Genomic DNA, 22,847 nt, shown 5'->3' with positions numbered 1-22,847 from the left:
AGATCCATGAAAAATATTGCAGTCGAGGGAAACCCTATGTATGCAAACAATGTGGGAAAGTTTTTAAAACACGTGCATATTGTAAGGTTCATGTAAGAATTCACACTGGAGAGAAACCCTATGTGTGTAAGCAATGTGGAAAAGGTTTCATGCAACCTGGAAATTGTAAGGAACATGAAAGAATTCACACTGGAGAGAAACCATATATGTGTCAGCAATGTGTAAAAGGATTCACCAAATCAAAACATTGTAAGCAACATGAAAGAATTCACACTAGAGAGAAACCCTATGTATGTAATCAATGTGGGAAAGCTTTTACCAGACATGAATGTTTTAAACAACATGAAAGAATTCACAGTGGAGATAAACCATATGTATGTAAACAATGTGGGAAAGCTTTTAACACACGTACAAATTGTAAGGTTCATGAAAGAATTCACACTGGAGAGAAACCATATGTATGTAAGCAATGTGGGAAAGCTTTTAAAACACAGGGAGATTGTAAGAATCATGAAATTATTCACACTGGAGCGAAACCCTATGTATGTAAGCAATGTGGGAAAGCTTTTAACACACGTACAAATTGTAAGGTTCATGAAAGAATTCACACTGAAGAGAAACCATATGTATGTAAGCAATGTGGGAAAGCTTTTAACACAAGGCGATACTGTAAGAAACATGAAAAAATTCACACTGGAGCGAAACGCTATGTATGTAAGCAATGTGGGAAAGCTTTTAACACACGTACAAATTGTAAGGTTCATGAAAGAATTCACACTACAGAGAAATCATATGTGTGTAAGCAATGTGGGAAAGCTTTTAAAACACAGGGAGATTGTAAGAATCATGAAAGAATTCACACTGGAGAGAAACCGTATGTATGTAAGGAATGTGGGAAAGCTTTTACCAGACCTGGACATTGTAAGGAACATGAAAGAATTCACACTGGAGAGAAACCATATGTATGTAAGCAATGTGGGAAAGCTTTTAACACACGTGTAAATTGTAAGATTCATGAAATAATTCACACTGAAGAGAAACCATATGTATGTAAGCAATGTGGGAAAGCTTTTAACACAAGGGGATACTGTAAGAAACATGAAAGAATTCACACTGGAGAGAAACCCTATGTATGTAATCAATGTGGGAAAGCTTTGAACACACGTACAAACTGTAAGGTTCATGAAAGAATTCACACTGGAGAGAAACCGTATGTATGTAAGCAATGTCGGAAAGCTTTTACCAGACCTGGACGTTGTAAGGAACATGAAAGAATTCACACTGGAGAGAAACCATATGTATGTAAGCAATGTGGGAAAGCTTTTAACACACGTGTAAATTGTAAGATTCATGAAATAATTCACACTGAAGAGAAACCATATGTATGTAAGCAATGTGGGAAAGCTTTTAACACAAGGGGATACTGTACGAAACATGAAAGAATTCACACTGGAGAGAAACCATATGTATGTAAGCAATGTGGGAAAGCTTTTAACACAAGGGGATCCTGTAAGAAACATGAAAGAATTCACACTGGAGAGAAACCCTATGTATGTAAGCAATGTGGGAAAGCTTTTAACACACGTACAAATTGTAAGGTTCATGAAAGAATTCACACTGGAGGGAAACCATATGTGTGTAAGCAATGTGGGAAAGCTTTTAAAACACAGGGAGATTGTAAGAAACATGAAAGTTCACATTCAATATAAAACCAGTGTATATAGGCATCATGAGAATGGTTTTAGCACATGTACATATTGCATAATGCATGAAAATCTTCACACTGGGCAGATAACTTACATATGTAAGGAATGTGGGAAAGGTTTCAGCAGAAATGCTCATTGTACAATACATTATAAAATTTACATGGTTGAGAAACCCTGTGTGTATGTGAAGAATGTGGGAAAGCTTTCACCACACATGGATTTTGTAAAATACATCTATGACTTCACACTGGTGAGAAAGCCTATGTATATAACAATGTGGCAAAGCTTTTACTGCATATAGTCATTGCATAACACATGAAAGAATTCACACTGGAGAGAAACCATATGTGTGTAAGCAATGTGGGAAAGCTTTTAAAACACAGGGAGATTGTAAGAAACATGAAAGAATTCACACTGGAGAGAAACCATATGTATGTAAGCAATGTGGGAAAGGTTTTAACAATTCTGGACGTTGTAAGCAACAAGAAAGTATTCACACTGGAGAGAAACCATATGTATGTAAGCAATGTGGGAAAGTTTTTACTCAACATGGACATTGTAAGCAACATGAAAGTTCACACTCAAGATAAAACCAGTGTATATAAGAATCATGAGAGTGGTTTGAGCACATGTATATATTGCTTAATGTATGAAAATCTTCACACTGGGCAGAAAACTTATATATGTAAGGAATGTGGGGAATGTTTCAGCAGAAATGCTCATTGTCCAATACATTATAAAATTTAGACTGTTGAGAAACTCTGTGTATGTGAAGAATGTGGGAAAGCTTTCACCAAACATGGATATTGTAAAATACATCCATGACTTCACCCTGATGAGAAACCCTATGTATATAACAGTGTGGCAAAGCTTTTACCACATACAGTCATTGCAAAACACATGAAAGAATTCACACTGGGAAAAATCACTGGCTATGTAAGCAAGTGGAGACACTTTCAGCAGCCAGATTGTAAGTGAAATACATGAAAAAACTCACACGAGATAAATCCTATGTGTTATGGGAATACTCTCCGCATACTTGATCATTGTTACATATCTGAAAGAGCTCACTAGGCAGAGATGATATGTGGATTAACAATGTGAGAAATATAGCAATGCATGTTTCTTGTTAAATACATAGAAAAAGCATCACTGTTCAGACAGTTTAGATCTAAGTTTACTTTAAAAATCCCAAGGAGACCTGAAGAAATAATCGATACAGAAGTTAGATGTCAATATTTCTTCACAAATATTCCAGAAATGACAAATCTGTGGTGCAGCTCTCCTTAGGTGCACATGTTGTATGGTTTTCAGTTAATCACTTGTACCTCTCTAGATTTATTAATCTAGATGTTTTTGTGCTTCAACATGGCATCTTGTAATTAAACATGCTAAACTGAAATGGGCTTTTCACTTTCAAGTATGGACAAGTGCCTCCATACTTAATATTTTGTCTTTAAAACTTAAATTTTGTATTTTCTGAATTGTAATGTTGTTTATTTAAAGAGAAAAAAGTGTAGAAATAATACAGAATTTCAGAAAAATAAACAATAAGAAATTACTAATTGATTAGTATTATATTGTCATCTTAGAAGTAGTTGTTCAAGTTACAAATTTAAAGCATACAAAGTGATATTCAAATAATGACACTGTCACGGTTTACCTCAATGATCCACCAAAAAGTTATTAATATGCCTATCTGTCCCACACACTTTTTTTTCTTAAAGAGGGTAAAATTAAACATAGCAAAACAGAGCAAAACAGTTCATAAGGAAACAAGTTAAGGAAACACAGATTTCAAAACAAGTCCACTGGAAATGTTCACTGTCTATCTTATTGTCTCTAGTTTTTTTCCAAATAGTTGTTCCCATCCTCACACACATTGAATATATACTGAATATTATAGAACTAATCAAATAATTACAGGATGATGCAAGCTTTTCGATCTTCAAGACTGATTTTGGGGAAGTCGATAATGACTACCATAATGTGTCTCATGGTCTTTGTAGTAGCTGTCTTTATCTTTATGTATGCTGAAATGGAACATAAGAGACTAGACTACTATCACTCTGAACAGTGAATAATAGTATCCTGAGAAGGAGAAAGGTGAGGAATTGCCTAAAAAAAGAAGGCAGAGGACATAGTTAAAAGTGTATCAGGATTTAAAAGCTACAGTAGTCTTGTTGCTCTGTATAGTTTGGTTGTATTTTGTTCTGGGCTATCTACTCATATTAGATTTGAGGGCACAGAGAGATAACCCAAAAATAGCTGGTTATACCATGGTAATTATCCTTAATTTCCTATTAACTAAAACTGAATCCCTATATTACTTACATTGTCTTCTATGACTGATCTTTGAAGCTGGATTGTTTCAGTGTTATTTGGCCTTGACTGATTTTATTCACATTTGGTATGCTTGCTGATATCAAGTTCAAGAGCACAGGCAACTACTCTGAAGATGACAATGTGTAAAAGGTATCCATTGGTGGGCTGGGGATTTAGCTCAGTGGCTTAAGGCACCTGCCTGGCAAGTGTGAGGCCATGATTTTGATCTCCAGAGCCAAAAAAATAAATAAATAAAAGATATCCATTCCAGGTTTGATTATTTTTTAATTAAAGAGAAGAAAGGAAATAAAAAACAAAGCAATAAAAGGGTACAATTAATACAGAATTTCAAGAAAAAATACAGTAAGAAATCACTAGTTAATAGGATACATATTGTCATTGCTAGGGTTATTTCCAAAAGATGAAAATATTAACAAAAGATGAGAAATATAAAATAAAAAGTGGCCTTTATTCTGAGAACACAGAGAGAGATGCCCAGCACCCCCACCGCTGGCGTCTGGCGATCTCTCAGGCGCAAACGTGACGTGGGGGCCTGTAAATAGGCTTGGTTTGGGGTGGAAACTAAGGCGGGCATTAGGGATACACAGGAAGCCCATTGGTCCTAGGTTTGGCGCCATATGTAAATTTCCAGGGGAAGGAAGATGGCGTCACAGGTAACTTCCTAGGGGAAGGGGAGATGGGGCTTCCTGCTTCCGGTTGTGGCTTTCCTGGCTACAGTGTCCTATCTGGGCCAAAACCCTTTCAGTCATCTTAGAAACAGTTGTCCAAATTATAAAATTCAGGCATATAAAGTGGACATTCATACAGTGAGATTGCAGAAAGTTCTGTTCAGTGATCCAACAAAAGCTCAGTAATATGATTTTCCATCCTACACACTCAAGCATGCAGTTGTATCCCTTAGACCACCTTCCTTTCCTCTCCTTTTTACAATAACTGTTACACGTTTTGAGTTTTTTTACTCCCACAGTTCTTATTACATTTTTTGAAGAGAATACATCCTAACATGACTAAATAAAACAGAGACAGTTAGAACAGAAGGATGAGCATAATACATGATGCAAAAATAGAATATCAGATGATCAAAAATGGTTACCATTGTGCCTCTTGCTATTTTTAAAAAGAGTTACTATATCATCAGGTATAATAAAATTGATCAAAACAGTACAGAACAAGACCAATAAAACCTACACTGGAAACCTGGCAAGACTTCAAAAAAGATAATAGTCAAACTATAATGGGCATCATAATAAATCTTATTGTCTTCAAAGTGGTTGTCTATACCCTCAAACTTGATACTATCAAACAAAATACAATATAGTAAAATCAAACACAACAAGATGTGGAGAGCAATACTGGGGACAAATCAGGTTAATAGGAAAACAAATAGTTACTATAATATATCCTGCTATTTTTAAATTTAGTTTTCCCTTAATTGAAAAAAAATAAAAAAGTTTAATTTAAAAAAAGGGTGGAGATTGAGATAAAAGAGGATATTGTAATAGAACAACACTTGTGTTTCACTCCCAGATAATCTAACATAATAGTAGTCACCATAGTGCGTCATTCCTTGAATTATTTAAGTATAACTTCATATATGATAGCATCAAGCATATCAAGACAGTGTAAAGCCATTCAACAGAATGAAAGAATTACAGGGTATTTAGAACCAGTTAACAGAAAACGAACAATGGTTTCTATATTATCTCCTTGCCTATAAAAATTTTTCTTTATACTATCACATATAGTAACATATAGTAAGATACAACATGTTAAAACCAGTGGAAACATATAGTTTGTTAGAGAGGGACCATTCTTGCACCACTGAGATTGAGCCCAGTGTTGATCACGTTGGTTAACTTTGAATATGCTGGTGAGTTAACGTTGTAAACATTTAGCTGAACACTTTTGTTTATGTTTGGTAGGAATATTAGCCAACAGAGTGTTTTCATTTATATTATTTTTAACACATTATTGTCTGGCTTCATTCTCAGGATAACTTTAACGTTGTCACTTAAAAGAAGTTGGTGGTGGGTTTTCCTTCAACTTGATCAAAGAATTGAAAAACAATCAGTATATATTCTTTATTATATACTGGATAAAATTCACCAGTGCACTTTTTGTATCCCAGCTTTGTTGTTGTTAGTAAGAAGCTGTGATTTTTACCCATTGCCTGTGCTCCTTATTGCTCTGTTCATCAGACTATTTCCTTCTGATGCATGTGGTTTGGGGACATCACATATCCATTAAGGGTCACATCTCATTTTACTTATGGATGCTACAATTCATTTTGTATCTTCAAACTATCTCTATAATATATAATTTTGTGAGTAACTCCTTTCAGTTACTCAGATTTAATGCACATTCTTGAATGGTGTGGTTACTGCTGGAGGAAACTGGGCCTGGTGAGGGCCTGGTCTCTAATTTAAAGCTTCATACACTGACCTGCCTGCAGTGTACCGATCTCCTGACCTGCTCCCTGTAAACACCTGTCCTGCTCCATAACTACGGTGATTCCACATGTGGCAGTTCAGATCTGCACCTGGGTGGAAATCGTTCAGTCAAGTTGGGCTCTGTAACAGACTGACCTCATACAGAGCTCCCCTGAGTGAGAGATGGGACCTCAGGCATGTAGGGAGGAGCTCTTGAACCATTCCAGCTCTATCCTGTGCAGTGTACAGTGTGTGATGCTTTCCTGACAACTTACTGATGGATGAGGAGGACTGAACCAGGCCTTTTTTAGCCATGGTGTCCTACACCTCTGCCTGGACCATCTCTCTGACTTTAGATCTCCACATAGATCTGAGCAGACTCAGTCTTCCTCTACCAGGCTCTAACTCTATGCTGAGGTTTCAGGTGAAAAATCTGAGACCCTCAAATTAATCTTATATACATTTAACTTGGAAATTCCACTTCTAAGAGTCATTATAAAAATGAGATTGACAGACACCGTATTCTCTTCTTAATCAGCTAAGATGTGGACTGTTAGAAACCATGAATGTTCCACAGCACATCTGCTGAATTAATTATAAATTACAGCCACTGAAAATGCTGAAAGAAGGCCATGTCCTAGGCCATGTCCCTGATATTTCCTGAGATTGAAGAGAGCTTGTGTCCTGGCTCTCCACCCAGTAGTGAAGAGACTGGCCTGCACAGCAGGTGAGGATAGGAGAGAGGAGCTGGTCAATAGCAGATTTCTCGTCCTGGGAGGGATGCCTTTATGGTTGTTCCATTTTATTTTCCATTGCATTATTTATAGTGCTCCACTCAATATTACTTCTCTTCTGTTCAATTCACTTAAGAATAAATAGTTGGTATTTTCTTGAATAGGTGAGTGGATTTGGATGACTTAATATTTTTATGTGTAATATAGGATAAGCATATAGAAGAACATTCAAGCATCACTTTATAGATATATAAAATAAGGAGTCTTTTTATTCAGAAAGGCAACACATCATTCATGACTAACTTTTAAATCCCCAACACATGAAGCCATGCAAATCCCGCTGTGGTGGGTGTCCTGCCCTCCCTACCTGAGAAGTCACTGTGCTCAACTGTGTCTGGTAGAGGACACCCAGAATCTTCTTCAGAGTCTCTTTTTCCAGCAGGGAGGACTTGAATCTTCCTGTGCTCAGGTCAAGAAGGGAGTGTGCAGCATGCAGAGGAGCCCAGCACCTCCTGAATTATACACACTTCCACCACTGCATCCACGCTGCAGCCCTGCAGGGCCAATAAGGCAGAGCCATGAGGGTGCACCAAATACTCTGCCACCTCAGCCCCAGGGGCCTCAACTCCTGGGTCCTGGCCTCAGCCTCCACCAGGCTCCAAGCTCTGCTATGGATTAGACATTCATAGTGGGCCAGACACACCATCAGTGCCTTGGGGCAAAGTCCATTTTCTACAGTGACCCTTCCATTCTGCAAATTTTGATCCTTTCCTTTCTAAATGGGGCTGAGGCATTGGAGACAAAACCCCACACATTGGCATTACTTTTTGTTTTTCTTTCTTTTCCTCCTCCTCCTACTCCACCTCCTCCTTGTATTCTTCTTCTTCTTCTTCTTCTTCTTCTTCTTCTTCTTCTTCTTCTTCTTCTTCTTCTTCTTCCTCTTCCTCTTCCTCTTCATCTTTGTCTTCTTCTTGGTTTCTTTGGTGCTTCAAATACTTATTAAGGGGTGTGTTTTGCCAAAAAACTTTCCTTGTATTTTCACAACCCAGTTAACTTAAGTTTTTGCAGATTTCTGCTGCAGTTCACACCCTATGTGTTTGAACACTCAGAGTCCATTCTGCAGCTTAGTAGAATGAGTGAAGCAAAGCAGAAACTGAACTTGAGGATGTTACTGTCAAACAGTAATAGCATCCAGTCTCCTCCAGGAATGTTTGGCCAAACCGAATCTGATGCACTGATATGAAAAACCTAGGTTAGTAAATCACAGTGAGAGAAAGGTCAGCGGTGGGTGGGGGCTAGCAGGAGAGACCAGGGGTATGGATGGGTCCAATACTGAGCAGAAAGCTGGAACTAGACAGATGTACAGGTTTAGATTGTGCCAATTGACAATGTGCTTACCTGTGACTCAACTGAACATGTGGAAACTAATGAAATCTTAACTTAAAATTAAATAATCTTAGAATTTAATGTTTCAAAGAACTATAGATTTAAGAGTAGAAATGAAAACTGAGAGAAATAGAAGAGGCAAAGTGAAGGTGAAATGAAGGGCTGGTACTTTGCTAGACTTGAGCCCTAAGTGGAGCTGAGGACACCTGCCATGGAGCCAGTGACAGACCTGCCTTGGAATTCCACCAGACCGGGTATCTGACCTTGATTTTCAGCTTGATCCCAGAGCTGGTGAGGTCATTGGAGGTGAGGCTGGCACAAGATCTATAAGGAGACCTTGAACTCAGTCTGGTACCAGACCTGCCTTAGAAAAATCCCCAACTGTCCTTGCTCCTTGCAAGCCCCATAGCCTCCCAGGGCCAGTCAGGGACAGCTCTGTGCACTAATGCACCCAAGGAAACCTTCCTATTTTGCCTCACTCCACTCACTTCTGCATGACTCTGTGTTGCAGGAGGCCCCTGACAGTCTTTCTCCCACTAAAGTGTCCCATGTTCTCCTCAGAAACCAACAGACCCAGGCCAATTCCTTCTCACTGTAGTTCTCATTTTCAGTGAGCTAGGCTTGCCCCAACTCAATCAGATTTGGTTGGGCTGGTTGTCCCACCTTCCTCAGCAGCATCTGCCAGGAGCCAAGAAGGGAAACTCTGATCCTGAGGAGGACAGTTGTAAGCAGCACTACAGGTCTGGCCTCCCTCCCAAACTGCCCTCCCAGTGTATCCTGTGCACTAACCAAAATCAGCCCTCACTTGCTGACAGAGTTCCCTGGAGAGTGCTGTGACCACCTGTCCTCCACTCTTCAGGAAGCCTGAAATGCATTTCCCTTTACCACCCTTGTGGCATATTGCCTCTATGGAAAGAGGGTGGAGTCTGCAGTGTTACTTTAAAAATGGGGGCTCAAGAGGGTGCTGCTCTATAACTATCTGAAAAGTGAGTGGATAGTGGGAGTGCTTCCTGCCTGTCTTTCCTCCAACTTGAGTTCATATATGGATGCATCACTCCATTCTGTGTGCCTTCATGAGTCTTCCATTCCCCTCCCCTATTCAATGTCCATGTGTACAGAGGCCAAGAATTAGGGACACTCACAGTAAGGTGGGTAGTACCTGGTCACTTCTCCAGGGTGACTGTGTGGCCTTCATAATATGGAAGCACAAGAGACCAGCATTTGCATCTGCTCTGGTCATTGCATCATGGTCAGTGCCTGGTACATTGATGATTTAAGGCACCCATCAGCTCACTCCATGATGTCTGTGTGGAACTAGGTCATCTGGCATCACCCAGAGATTCTTGCTCTGGATACCATGGAAGCATATGGAATACTGCCCACTGTCCTTCAGAGTGAAGACAACAGCTCCACCCAAGTGATGGATCCTTGGCAAGAGGCAAAGCTTTCCCATGGGAAAGGAAAAACCACAATGAATCCAAGGTCCCCGGTCTGAGCATACCTAGTTTTAGACCCAACTCCTCCTTCCTACTTCCCTTGCCAACTTAGACAAGACACCATGCCTCTCAGTTCCTTTCCAGTGTGTCCCCCAGAACTATGGCATCTGCTTCCTAGGGACATCATCAGAGGTGAGAGATGACACTTTTAAACCTTGTGGGCTGGTGTCATGTGTACACAGTATACAGAATTAGAGGTCACTTCCATGAAGGGGTGGAAGGGAGGTGAACACAGTGCACACAGGCCTGGCTCCTGCTGTATGGTGGTGGAGATTACACTCAACTCCTGGACATGTTTCCCTGGTGGCATCATGAGGGGGCAGAAGTTCATTAGATCAGCCATCATTATGTTCCCTAAGCATCTCAATTTCTTCTATGTATTTGTGTTGTGGCCTCAAGTCAGGACTTCACACAGGCTAAGCAAGCACTATGGATGCAGATGCACCCTCAAAATCTATCAGCACTGTGCCTACCTTCACACCTGTGTGAGTCACCACACCCATGGCAAGGGTGCTCAACCGATTACAGCTCACCTTCTGATGGCCACCTCCTGAGTAGCTCATTCCTTGAGCGTGGTTTGTTCTGGTTTCTATTACCCAGGCTGAAACTGAGCCCAGGTCCTCAGGCATGGTAGGCAAGTGCTCTGTCTTGAGCTCTCTCCCCAATTTCTTACTTGTTCTTAATAACACAACATGGCAGATGTAATTGGATGTGACTACCAAGGTTCACACATAAAATGACTGTGACCAACCTCCTGCTCTCTCCCTTTTCTGTTCTTCCTTCCTTCCTCTCTGTTTCATTCTGTCTTCCTCTCTAAATCTCTGACTATCTCTGGATTCTCCTTGAGGAGAGGCTGACTCTTTGCAGAGAAAAAGGTTAACTGACAGAGGTGACCTCAGACCTCCATACTAACTGAGTTCCTGCCTGTTAGCAAGAGAGAGAGAGCCTGAGAACAGATTCTGCCACAGCAGTGTTTCCACTGAGACTGCAGCGTGGTCAGGAGAAACTATGGTGGATCCTGCAGCAGCACCTCCTGAATTCCTGACCCATAGAACCTGAGAGAACTGAAGTTTACATGTTGTACCTAAGTTTGCAGCCATGCAATCATCAGTGGTCACTGGTGCGCTACAGCAGATGTGAGGTTCTGCCACCACCCCTGTCCCTCGCCCATTCCTCCCCTCCCTTATTCTCGCCAGGCCTTCTGTTATCCCTTCTCATCTCTTTCTTGATTAAAAAAATTGACTTTGAATCTCTAAATGGTTGGTCCTCTATTCTGCCACACAGACTCAACACTGTACAGCATTAGGGCCTGCATGTCTCTGGTTTAGGCATCAGTTCCATCTCAGTGAGGCTGTTCAGATGCCCCCATGTAGTGACCTTGATCTCTGTGTGCCCTTGCTTTATTGGGATATAGCTCTGGGTCTTCTCTTCCACTACATTCTGCAGTGATTTGTCCCTCTCCTCCAGCCTTCCAGCTTCTGGGTGGCCAGTGACATATTGTCCTGTTCTGTGTTGGTGCCAGCCTGGTTCAGCCCAGGAATAAGGTGAGAATTTGAGGCATGTATATTGAATGAATCATATCACTTTTCCTTTGAGCTAACCAGTGGGTGCCCATGCAATCACTGTGTGTTCGTGTGTGTGTGTGTGTGTGTGTGTGTGTGTGCATTTGTGTGTATATCCCTTGGGATGCTGCTTCAAATCAGTCCCATATGTTTAGGCTCAGGTCCCAAGAGCCTGGGGGCTGCTTTTCTAATGCCTATGGGAGTGGGATGGGTCTTATGCTAAGAGGTTTTTCTCTTTTGGACTTCTCCCCCATCCTCTTTACCCTCCTATGTCCTGTGCCTTGGGCCTGGCATTGTCACTCTCTGGGCACTGGTTCTGAAATGTCCATTGGGAATGGAATAACACACATAGTCCTTTACTGTAGAGATTCTAGCACGCTTGGGTGTGAGACACTAGAGGGACACATGGGGTTTTCTTCACCTGGGCACTGTCCCTATCTACACATGCCTGTAATTTGATACCATCCCTACTAATGCCATCATCTTTCGGTTACCTCACATTGTCACTATCACATGCAGTCCTTTGGGAAGGGCAAGGCCTGGACTTAGAACTCACCACTCACTGTCACTGATGCCTTGCCCCAAGCCTATGACACATTATAGGCCTACTTGGTTCAAAGACCATGGGAAAATTTTTATCATCCATCGAATTCAGGACCTATACCTTAACTCATACTGGGGCACCCACGTGCTCAGCTATTTCTTTGTGGGAAACCTAGTGGCTGCTGAATCAGTGATCTAAACTCTCCTGCAGCCCAGCCCCAATGGCAGCACAGTGCAGCCAGGACTTGGGTGAATAACTTCAGCCTGGTGCATTTATAGCTTGGAGCAACCAATCAGCTGGCCTCTGTGAAGGCTGCAGGGGTTTACACCATAACACAGCAGATCTGTGATTGAAGACAGCACCCTAGGCCTGAGGAGTCATGGAGAGCTCTTGGGTCCCCACCATCTACCCCAGCCTGGCCAGGAGCCTGGTGGATTCGAGTTCTGGGCTGGTTTTTACTACCTGGGACTTGATGCCTCTGCTGTTTCCCAGTGCTCATTTCTCCAGCTTGTTTGCCTCATTGAACAATTATGTTTCTTTTCTTATGAACACAGCCCATTCTTAATTGGGCTGTGTTCATGTGTTTTGTTCTTTGAACTACTGGTTAAGAACTAAAACTTATAGGTGGTGACATGCTTTGACTGACTTTCTATAAATTTACTCTGTCCAGAGAAGAGGACATAGGCAGCCATATTCATGACATTGCATGGAGATAAACCACAGGGGAATTCAATGGACATGCTGCCTGTGACACTGCACTTTCTATACAGGGTTATAGATTTTCCTTGGAACACACAGTGCCTCACATTTTAATGGTTGTATTACAACTACAACACTTTACTTTTGTGATTGTTTTCATGTTAAGCACTCATAAATTAAAATTAATAATTTATCATTGGAAATATCTAAAGAATAAACATGGGTGTGACACTCCCATGGTGCTGCTCTGTAAGAAAAGAAAGTTTGTTAGTCTCTTTCATATGAAATGGATATGAAATGACCTACATGTAATTAAACATGGAGCAGTTTTGATGTGTATATGGCTATAAAGCCAGGAACATAATTAACAAAACAAAGAATCCTAAGAATTACAAAGAATTCCTGAATTCTTCTACAATGCCCCGCCAAGAGTCCATGAATACATGCATGACAAATTAATGCAATCTGTCTGGATTTTCCCTTCTCAGACAAGGCGAGAATAAACAGTTACTTACAGCAGGGTAAGGGAGAGGAGAAACACAACTGCTGTGATGTGGAAAAGTAGGAAAGGTAAATTACAAGGACTTCGGAAGAGTGGTGGCCAGGTTATAGTAGGAAGGAAAATAAAAGAAAATATATTTGCGTAGTGAGTTGATGAAAATTTTCTGCAAGAGGACACTGGTGAAGGTTTAACAATATGGACAATGCACTAAATCATACCAAACTCGTCAACTGAAACAAGAATAAACCCTTAAATTTCATTTACAATAATTCTATCACTCACATCCCAGAATAGAATAATAATAAATAGAATGATATGTAAGTCTGGAAGAGAGGGGAATGGCAGGTGTGGGTCAAGAGCTGCGGACAGGTAGAGGTCAAGAGATGACTCCTGCTGGGGAGCCACCAGGAGATCCAGCTCTGCAGCTGGTGAAGAAAGGAAAACATGTGCCTGCTCTTGCTGTGAGGCCACAGCTGGTGAGGGAGCTGTAGGTGGAGCTGGCATGAGCACTGCGGGTGCAAATTCAGCATGCACTGGAATTGCCTCTGCAGTTGCAGGGGAAGGAAACATCACTGACTTTCCAGGGACTTCTCAGGGTCAAACCTTGCCACTGCCATGCAGAGGCAGCTGTGTGCATGAATACAGCCCCATAAAAGCCTCCCAAACTGCATCCCCACATTGATGGCTGAGGTGATCATGTTTCTGTGTCTCCCATCATCTGGGCACATTGCTGAGTTCCCTAGCACATTCATCCTCTCAAAGTCACAACCCATATCCCAGGGCTCCTTACCCTGTGACTTAGGCACCAGGGACTTCGGAGGCTCAAGCTGGTCCATGAGAAGCTTAGCCTGGGAAGCCACCTTGGAGTTCAGCTCCAGTGAGGATTCAAGGACAGGAGATGCGGACCTGGAGCAAACAAGGAGGTAGCAAAGCGAGAGGTCTGGCCTCTCTTCTAACATTACCTATACAGGTTACCTTAGGGAGAGGCACATGGGTCTCTAGCCCAGCAAGTTCAGTGTCTACTCCCACCCTCTCCCACCTACAGTGTGGCAGTGCTGGCCTTGGGATCCTGTGAGGCTGACAGAATGCTCCATTGGAGGCAGTCCTTGCTTACGGGTATGACACCACTCCCTTCTTTAGGGAAGCATGACAGTTTCTCCCTGCCCTTCCCCACTGCAGGTCAGCTCAACAAAGGCAAAGACTGATATCTGCCATGTCTTTGCTCTCAAGGACTCAGGGCTGGTGCTCCATGAATATCTGAGAAGTGAGGAGTCATCAATGTCTATCACGCCTTTCTGCAGTGTCTAGGTCAGGCAAAGATCTGCCCAGTTTTCTTGGTCTCTGTAGAACTCCTCCTTACATGGTCTGTAACCACTTCTAAGGTTGGCCTTGGACACAGAAAGACTTCCTTGAGGTGAACAGTATCTGTTCTGCTGCCAAATCTGATGCTGTGGCTTTCAAAGAACATCAAAACTCAAAAGGGCAGTGGTTGCATCTGTTCTTCTTACAAGATCATGGACAATACTCAGAAAAGTGTCTTCACACAGGGTGTCTTCATGTGTATTTTGGCTTGATGACACCCACCCACTTTCCAGTGATACCTGTGGGCCATGGACACTTTGCCATTCCTAAGAATTCCTACCCTGAGCATACCTGGAAACCCGTAGAGTGACTCTCCAATCTCCTTTCCAAAGAACAGAACAGTTTTCCCCATGTGTGTGTGTCAGTGAGGTGGGTGGAAGATCATCCCTGGGAATCAGGACAGCAACCTTAGCAGGTCTGCATGGGGCCAAGGCCACAGCTAATCCCTTGCCATGGAGTCCCCTTTACATCCTCAGTGACCCTGCACTCTGGATCCACTCAGCACCCCACAGTTCAGTGTTGTAAAACGAGACTGAGGCGCTTGCACATGGCCAGGACTTGAATACATAGGGGACCAAGTCTCATGGGGCTGCTCAGGTGAGAACTTAACTTCCCTGTATCTAAACTAGTCCTGGACTCATTGTCACTGAGTGGCTGGTGGTTGAGCCTAGGGATGTGTGTTCTGCACTTCCTCTTGTCTCTGGGTGCCTCTGAGCACCTCTTGTGTGCCAATGAGTCCTGGCCTGAGATGCTGTCAGCAGCTGGGTGTTTCCAGTTGAGTTTCCTGAAGCATCTGGACCAAGTGAACCATCCTCTCCATATGTTCCCACATGGTTCCCTGATACGGGGTCCTGATGCTGGGGCCACTAGCCCAGGGAAAACAGAGTAGCATGGTCCTTGTTCACTCTTTCGAGCCAGCCATCTATGAAGGCCAACTATCACCGGAGCACAGTGCATGGTGACCAGAGTATTCAGAGTTCTGTTTGGACATACCACCAAGGAAGTGAGGTCATATGCTGGGGTCCACAGTTGAAGCTCCCCCTCTGATGCCTCCTTTGTTTTTATTGTGAGCTAATCTGTGTCCTCCTTAGAAACAGCAAGTTAAAAAACTAGCAAAATGTGTGTGTTATTAGACTTTTCCCTCCAAACGATTCTTTCCCTAGAGGATGAGGTGCACAGTTTTTTCATTTAGAGATTTCTCAAATTTTATTTTGACTATCTTTTCTGGACTTATGTTAGTTTCATTTCATTATCACTAAGGAGCATGGAGATGTTCCCATAATGCCCATAATAATTTTACTTGAAGGATATGAAATGTTTCATGTTATAACACCCATGTGTCCAAGAAAGGAGGATTCATAGCAAGTTTTACTCATGTTTACCTCAGCCACACACTGTAGTGCTCCATACTCTGACCTCCTTTGAGGAGAGGCAGCAGGTGTTAAGGGCATGGGGAGACTTTGCAAGGCCATGGACATCATCACTCCGTGCTGATGAGGACACGTGGGCATCCCTCCTGGGGAATCTGTCTCCTAGTCACTGTTTTCACTTCCTGTTCTCCCATCCCAAACAGAGCATGGGCTTTGTGTCCCTGCTGGGTAGTTTGCCTTTCCTAGAGGTGATGGTGCTTAGCTTGTTCACTTTCAATGCTCTTGGTTGGTCTGTTTCAAGCAGCGTCTCTGTGCTAGGCTATCCACATACTGCTGCTTATTGGTAGTGGAGCCACCACACACTCTCATGTGGCTGAACCCGCCAACTGCAACTTGTTCATGCATCTGTCACCCATCTACTGATCCCATTTGTTCTGTTTCCGGGTTGGCCCTGGAAAGCCAGCTGCCACAGCCATTCTTATACATGGTCTTGAGTGGACATAAACTTTTATTTCAAAGAAAAAGTACTTAGATGTCAAATTGCCAGATTATATGTCTTGTGTATGATTAGCTTACCAACTGTTAAGGTACACTTGCAAGCATTTTTTAAAATCAGAGTTAGGTGGTTGTTTTCTTTTTGGTACTGAGGATTGAACTTATGACCTCAGGTTTGCCAAGTGGGCACTTATACTACTGAACTAAATCTCCAACCCTGTTTTCTTATTTTGTTTTGCTTTGTTTTGTTGTGTTTTTTATGCTATTATATGTTATGCTATGTTATGTTATGTTACACTAGGTTTAGTGTTGGTGAGGATTTTGAGTCTTCTTCAGAGCATTTTCAGTGCTTTCTGATTTCATTTTGTATAACTCGCCTGATAAACTATGACATATCACATAATCCTGGGTAATTTAATTTTGGAAAAAATTTAAGAAGCAAATGACAACCAGGTTTGGTAGTAAACACCTCTAATGCCAGAAGTTACAAGGCTGAGGCAGTGAGACTGCTATGGTTGACGTCAGCTTGTGCTACAATGTGATTTCAATGAAAGCCTAAACTTCATAGAAAAATCCTGTCTCAAAAATAAATAAATAAATTGAAATAAATAATACATTATAAAAAGATTTAAAAAGACAAAAAAATCACCTATAAATTGACAAACCAAATTTGATGAATTTTTCTTACATATGTACATTAGTCAGCACACTGAGCATTAGGTTTACCATGAGGTAGACATTGATCTACTGCCAAGAAGTTGAACTGTTTCAATTTTTTGACCTTTTAACTGAGATGAATGTAGATATGCTACTGAATATACACCCATAGGATTTGGAGAGCATGGTATAAAGAGAATTTGATGGTTCTTTTATTTTAGTACTAACTTTATATATGGAAGTAGGATTTGAGCATAGGATTACTGTTTTTTGGAAAGACTTTCTTGTCTTATTTTAATGTAACTCAAGTACACATTAATAAGGACCACATAAAAGATGGTATTGTTAAGTCTGTAAAAGAATAAAATACAGAAGAACAATGAGAGAATAACATTGGCTACTGTATTGTGCACAATGATTTCTTAATGATATATATTTTCATACATTTGTAAAATTTGTGAATCTTTTTACAAATTTTAAGGCATGATCTCACTAAGATTGTGAGTACCCAGGTGAGGCATAAACCTTTCCTTATTCAATCTCCCTCCCTCTCCCAGAGTGCTAGGATTGCAGATGTACATTATCTTGAGTTGGTAATCAGCAGTAATTTTGTGCATTCATAGAATGAAATATTTGGCTTTCATCTTTAGACACTTTGCAGAAAGAGTGGATCTAGTTAAGCTATATATATCAACCTTCTAAATGGAAGTTTTTAAAAAGTAATTAAGATTGAAAATCCCTTTAACACTGTTTGTAGATTCTCTGTTTTGTAAGTGTGGGCATCATGTCCTTCAGAATATCACTGCAAATGCCTTCAGCACCTGGACTGAGACTTGATGTCCTTGAAGCAATTTCTGTTTATTTTTTTTTTATCCCTCATGGATTTTGATGATTTTTTGAAGTCAAACCACATGGAAAGTGTGAAAGCTAATGCCACTTGGGGCACACTGCCCTCCAGAAAGCCACAACAGTGTAAAATACTGTTTTTTCTCCTGCCGGACTTCCCAAGATTTTTTGTTTTGCATTCAGTTTCTACAGATTGAATACTGAGATTTGCACTTAGCTCCATGGCCTTCCACATATAACATTCTTTTCATTTTCATCCAGGTTCTGGATAAGTGGCTATATTGCTTAGGCTGTCCTTAAATTTGTGATGTTGCTGCCTCAGCCTTCCGGACTGCTAGCATTACAAGACACTCCACCAGACCTGGCTTCACCATAGTGTTGTTAAAAACTCATTGGCTGAGCATGGAATGTTGAAAATGCCTGCAATGCCTGCACTCAGGAGACTGAAGCAGCAGGATTCCTGGGAGTTCCACACAAGCCTGCAACACACTCTGAGTTCAACTTAGGCCAGAGCTACACAGGAAGAACTTGACCAAAAACTGAAAAAGACAAAGGAAGAAAACTAAAGGAAAGGGAAATGAAGGAAAGCGGAGGGGGAGGGGGAGAGGAGGGAAGGGAAGGAAAAGGAGAAACAAAACAAATTTCCTAGTGACTGTATGAGTTTTTCTCTGTTGGGCTGGCCTTTTTAATCTGTGGTCCAGTTCTTGCAGTATAGGACCCTTTTGACTGTTGTCACTTTATTATATACCAGAAAACTATGTTTTTTGTTGTCTCTAACTTTAATGTTTTTTCCATCGCTATAGGATGACTCTTTGTCCTTCCCTGTGCATTAAAATTTTGTTTTTTCTATCAGTGCCAAAATGGAACTTATATTTTGACAGGAATGGCATTTAAACACCGGGTTGCGCTGGGTAGCATGTATATTATAACAACATGAATTCTTCCCATCCACCATCACAATCTGTCTTTTCTTCTCTTAGTGCCACTTCACTCATTGCTTCAGTTTCTACAATTTTCCAAGAACAGGTGAGTTTGGTTTAAATTTTACATGAGTATTAATTCTTTTGGATGAATTATGAAATTGTGTTCCTTGTATTTGGGGTTGCAGTTTGTTTGAAGCACATAGATATGAATTGATTATGACATATGGATATTGTACCTTGAAACTGTCATTATTTATCCATTTGTTCTACAAGTTTTTCAGTGGAGTTTTAAGTTTCTTATACGAAATGTTGTGTCCTCAGGAAACATAGACATCTCTTAATTCTTCCTTTCTGATTTGGTAAACTTTTGGGTTCTTATTGTTGACTAAATTCTATGAGTAGGACTTGAAGTAGTGTGTTGAAAAGAGTCCAAAGCTTGGCCTTGTTCCTGACCTGAGAAGCAAATCTTGCAGCTTGTCAGTCTCTGAGCATGATGTCAGTGCTGGGCTTGTCATGTCTGTACTTTGGTGTGCTGAGATTCATTCGTCCTGCACATGGTGTGTGAATGTTTTTAACATGAAAGGATGGTGAACTTTTGAATTTCTCTAAGTGATTTTTCCAAATCTCTTGAGGGGTTAGCTGGGCCTCATGCTGTGAATGTGGCAAGTGACACTGAATGATTTGTGCAAGTGGAACCATTCTAGCACCACTGAGGGTGAACCCAGTGTTCATTGTGGTATTTAAAATTTTCATGTCCTGGTGAATTTAGCTGATGTGCATTTGTTGAATATTTTTGTGTATGTTCATTAAGAATATTGGCCATTAGAGCATTACCATTTTTTTAATGCATTATGGTCTGTTTTCATTATCAGGGTGACTTTGTCATCTAAAAGGAATTGGTGGTGGTTCCCTCCCCTTGAAAGACATGAAAATAATTAGTATTTATTCTTTTTAAAAATTTTATTTTGAAGATAGTAAAATACAACAGAGAAAATAGAACAAAGAAAATTGAGACAATGCAGTGAAATTGGTACAGAACTTCACAGCAGGGTCCATGATAACAGTAATAGGGACCATAGTATATCTCATTATCTTCACAATTGGTTTCCATTCAATTAGTTATAGTGAAATCCAAACAAACACAGAACATTTTAAAGCCAGTCAAAAGATAGTATTGAATAGAGCGAACAATCAGAACACAGCAAAAAATTAAAGACAATGTTTGTTTTCAAACACAAGATAGAAAAGTTCTGTATTATGTGTAACCCCATATTTTCTATATTGCACACAGTCATCTTCCCAAGAGATGCTCAGAATTCTGCCTCTCCTTGCTAACCAAGGGTGGGTAAATGAGATGTATGGCTCTCAGTCCATGCACCAGTAGGCTCACGGGAGATGTTGACTGGTTCTCCTCCTGGCTTGTCAGGGAAGCAGGAGAATTGTTTTCTTGTTCAGCTACCTAAGTCCCAACATGGCCAGATCCAGTATTTATGCTTTACTATACACTTCATACAAATCATCAGGACATTTATCATATCCTGGCATTTATTGTTGTTATTAAGCAGTTATGATTGTTGACTCATTGCCTGTGTTTGTTAATGCTATGTCAAATGGTGTGTTTTCTTCTGAGGGTGTGGGTCAGGGACAACATAGGAGATCATGTACTGATTAAGGATCATGTCACATTTTACTTAGGGATGTAGCAATTTACTTTTGTATCTTCAAACTACCCTACAGTATATATTTTTGTGAGTAATCTGTTAAGTTATTTAGTTTTATAAAGCACACTGTTGCAGGGTGCAGTTACTCCTGGAGGACACTGGGGCAAGGCTAGGTCCAGGTCTCTTATTTCAGGCTTTGTACAATTACCTGCCTGCAGTGTTCCTACCTCCTGACCTGCTCCCTAAAAACAATTGTCTCGCTCCACAGCTGTGGTGAATTCACATGTGGCAATTGAGATCTCACCTAGGTGGAAGACATTCAGCTAAGGTAGGCTCTGAAACATGCTGATATTCTTGTACAGAGTTCCACTGAGTGAGACATAGGGCCTCAGGACTGCAGGGAGGAGCTTGGATAGCAGGGCCACAACAGCCCTGTCTTTTTCAGCTTGCAGTTTATGCAGTTTACTGAGAAGCTGACTGGTAGATTAGGAGTCCTGGACCTGAGACTTTCTTGCCCATGGTACACTACTAGATGCTGTGGTGTCCTCCTATTCGATATGGTCCATCTTCCTCCTATTTGAATTTCCACAGAGATCTGAGGAGCCCTGGGCTTCCCCTTCCAGGCTCCAACTCTATGGTGAGTTTTAGTGTGAATTTTATGATCAGGAAATTCTATTTATATACATTTAATCTGGAAATTCCACTTCTTACAGACTCATTATAAAAAATGAGATTGAGAGATACCTGTGATCTCTTCTTATTCAGTTATTAGTGTTGATAGTTAGAAACCATGAATGCACCATAGCAGAGCTGCTCAGTCAATTATACAATTACAGTCACAGAAAATGCTGAAAGAAGGCCATGTCTAGGCCATGTCCTGGATCCTACCTGAGATGATAGAAGTGTTCATAGCCTTGCCCTCTCTCCACTCAGCAATGAAGAGGCTTGAATAGCAGGTGAGGACCGAAGAGAGGAGCTCCTGGAGAGCAGAGCCCTGAACCTGGGAGGAAGCCTTTTTGGTGTTTTTTTCCATTCCATTGCATTATTTGTAGTGTTGTTTTCAATATTCATTTTATTCAAATAAGTTAGTATTTAATTGTGGCTAATTTCTTGAATATGTATGTGAAAATGGATGATTTAATTTCATTATATATACTGAAAGTTATGCACAATACAGACACTTCAAATATCACTGTAAATATAAAATAAGGAGGCTTGGTATTCAGCAAGCCAACACATCGCTCACGACTAACTTCTAAAAATTCTAACACACAAAGCCATGAGGATCCTGCTGTGGTGGGTGTCCCTGCCCTTCCTACCATAAAAGCCACCATGCTGACCTGTGCCAGCTACTGCCATAGGACAACAACAGATTTGCTTCAGTGTCTATTTTTCCAGCAAGGAAATCCTAAATCTTCCTGCTTTCAGGCATCACAAGGAATGTGCAGCTTGCCCAGGAGCCTAGCACTGCCTGCCTTACACCCTTTTCCCCCACCTCATCCATGCTGGAGCCTGCAGACAAGGGAAGGCAGAGCAGCCAGGATACAGCAAAACCTCTGATTCCTCAGCCCCAGGGGCCTCAGTTCCTAGGTCCTGGTCTCAGCCTCCACCTGGATTCAGGTGCTATCCTGAATTCATCTGGCTTAGTGGGCAGGGCACTCAGTCTGCACCTCTGGAGATCAAGACCACGAAGGCCACTGTCTTCAGTGACCCTTCTACTCTGCAAATTTTGCTTCTATCTTTGAGACTGAGGCAGTGGCATTGGAACAAAACACAATATTTTCATTACATTTCTCTTCGTAGTTATTTTTTCTGGCTTCTTTGTTTTTTAAAGCATATATTTGGAACTGCATTTTGCCAAAATAACATTTCTTTGTCTTTTCACTCCCCAGATAACAGAAGTTTTTACAGATTTCTACTCTAGTTCAAACTCTATGTGCTTGAATGCTGAGAATCCACTCTCAAGCTTGGTAGAATGAGGGAAGCAAAGCAGAAACTGAACTTGCGGATACTGCTGTGCCTTCCAGCATTTTGTACAGCAATCCCTGACTCATGCCTTTATACCCATAACATATGGGCTTCAATACCATGTGAATCTGCCACTGACAAATGAGTTTCCTACATTCATT

General features: G+C 41.2%; 1 protein-coding gene across 1 annotated transcript in view; it reads left to right on the top strand.

The window, feature by feature from the left end:
• Positions 1-899: 899 nt before the first annotated feature.
• The window catches only part of LOC134475022 (zinc finger protein 69-like), a gene marked incomplete at its 5' end in the record, with an annotated part of 36,821 nt that continues 14,873 nt past the window's right edge, over positions 900-22,847 (top strand). Inside the window, one exon of the mRNA XM_063244388.1 lies at positions 900-1,655. Coding sequence (XP_063100458.1) covers positions 900-1,655 — 756 coding nt within the window. The remainder of the gene's footprint in view (positions 1,656-22,847) is intronic.

The sequence above is a fragment of the Cavia porcellus genome, unplaced genomic scaffold, assembly GCF_034190915.1.
Source record: "Cavia porcellus strain 051 isolate PalLab524CR breed Dunkin Hartley unplaced genomic scaffold, mCavPor4.1 scaffold_50, whole genome shotgun sequence".
NCBI classification, from domain to species: domain Eukaryota; kingdom Metazoa; phylum Chordata; class Mammalia; order Rodentia; family Caviidae; genus Cavia; species Cavia porcellus.
The sequence above is the reverse complement of the archived record's forward strand: the minus strand, read 5'-3'. Positions and strand labels throughout refer to the sequence as shown.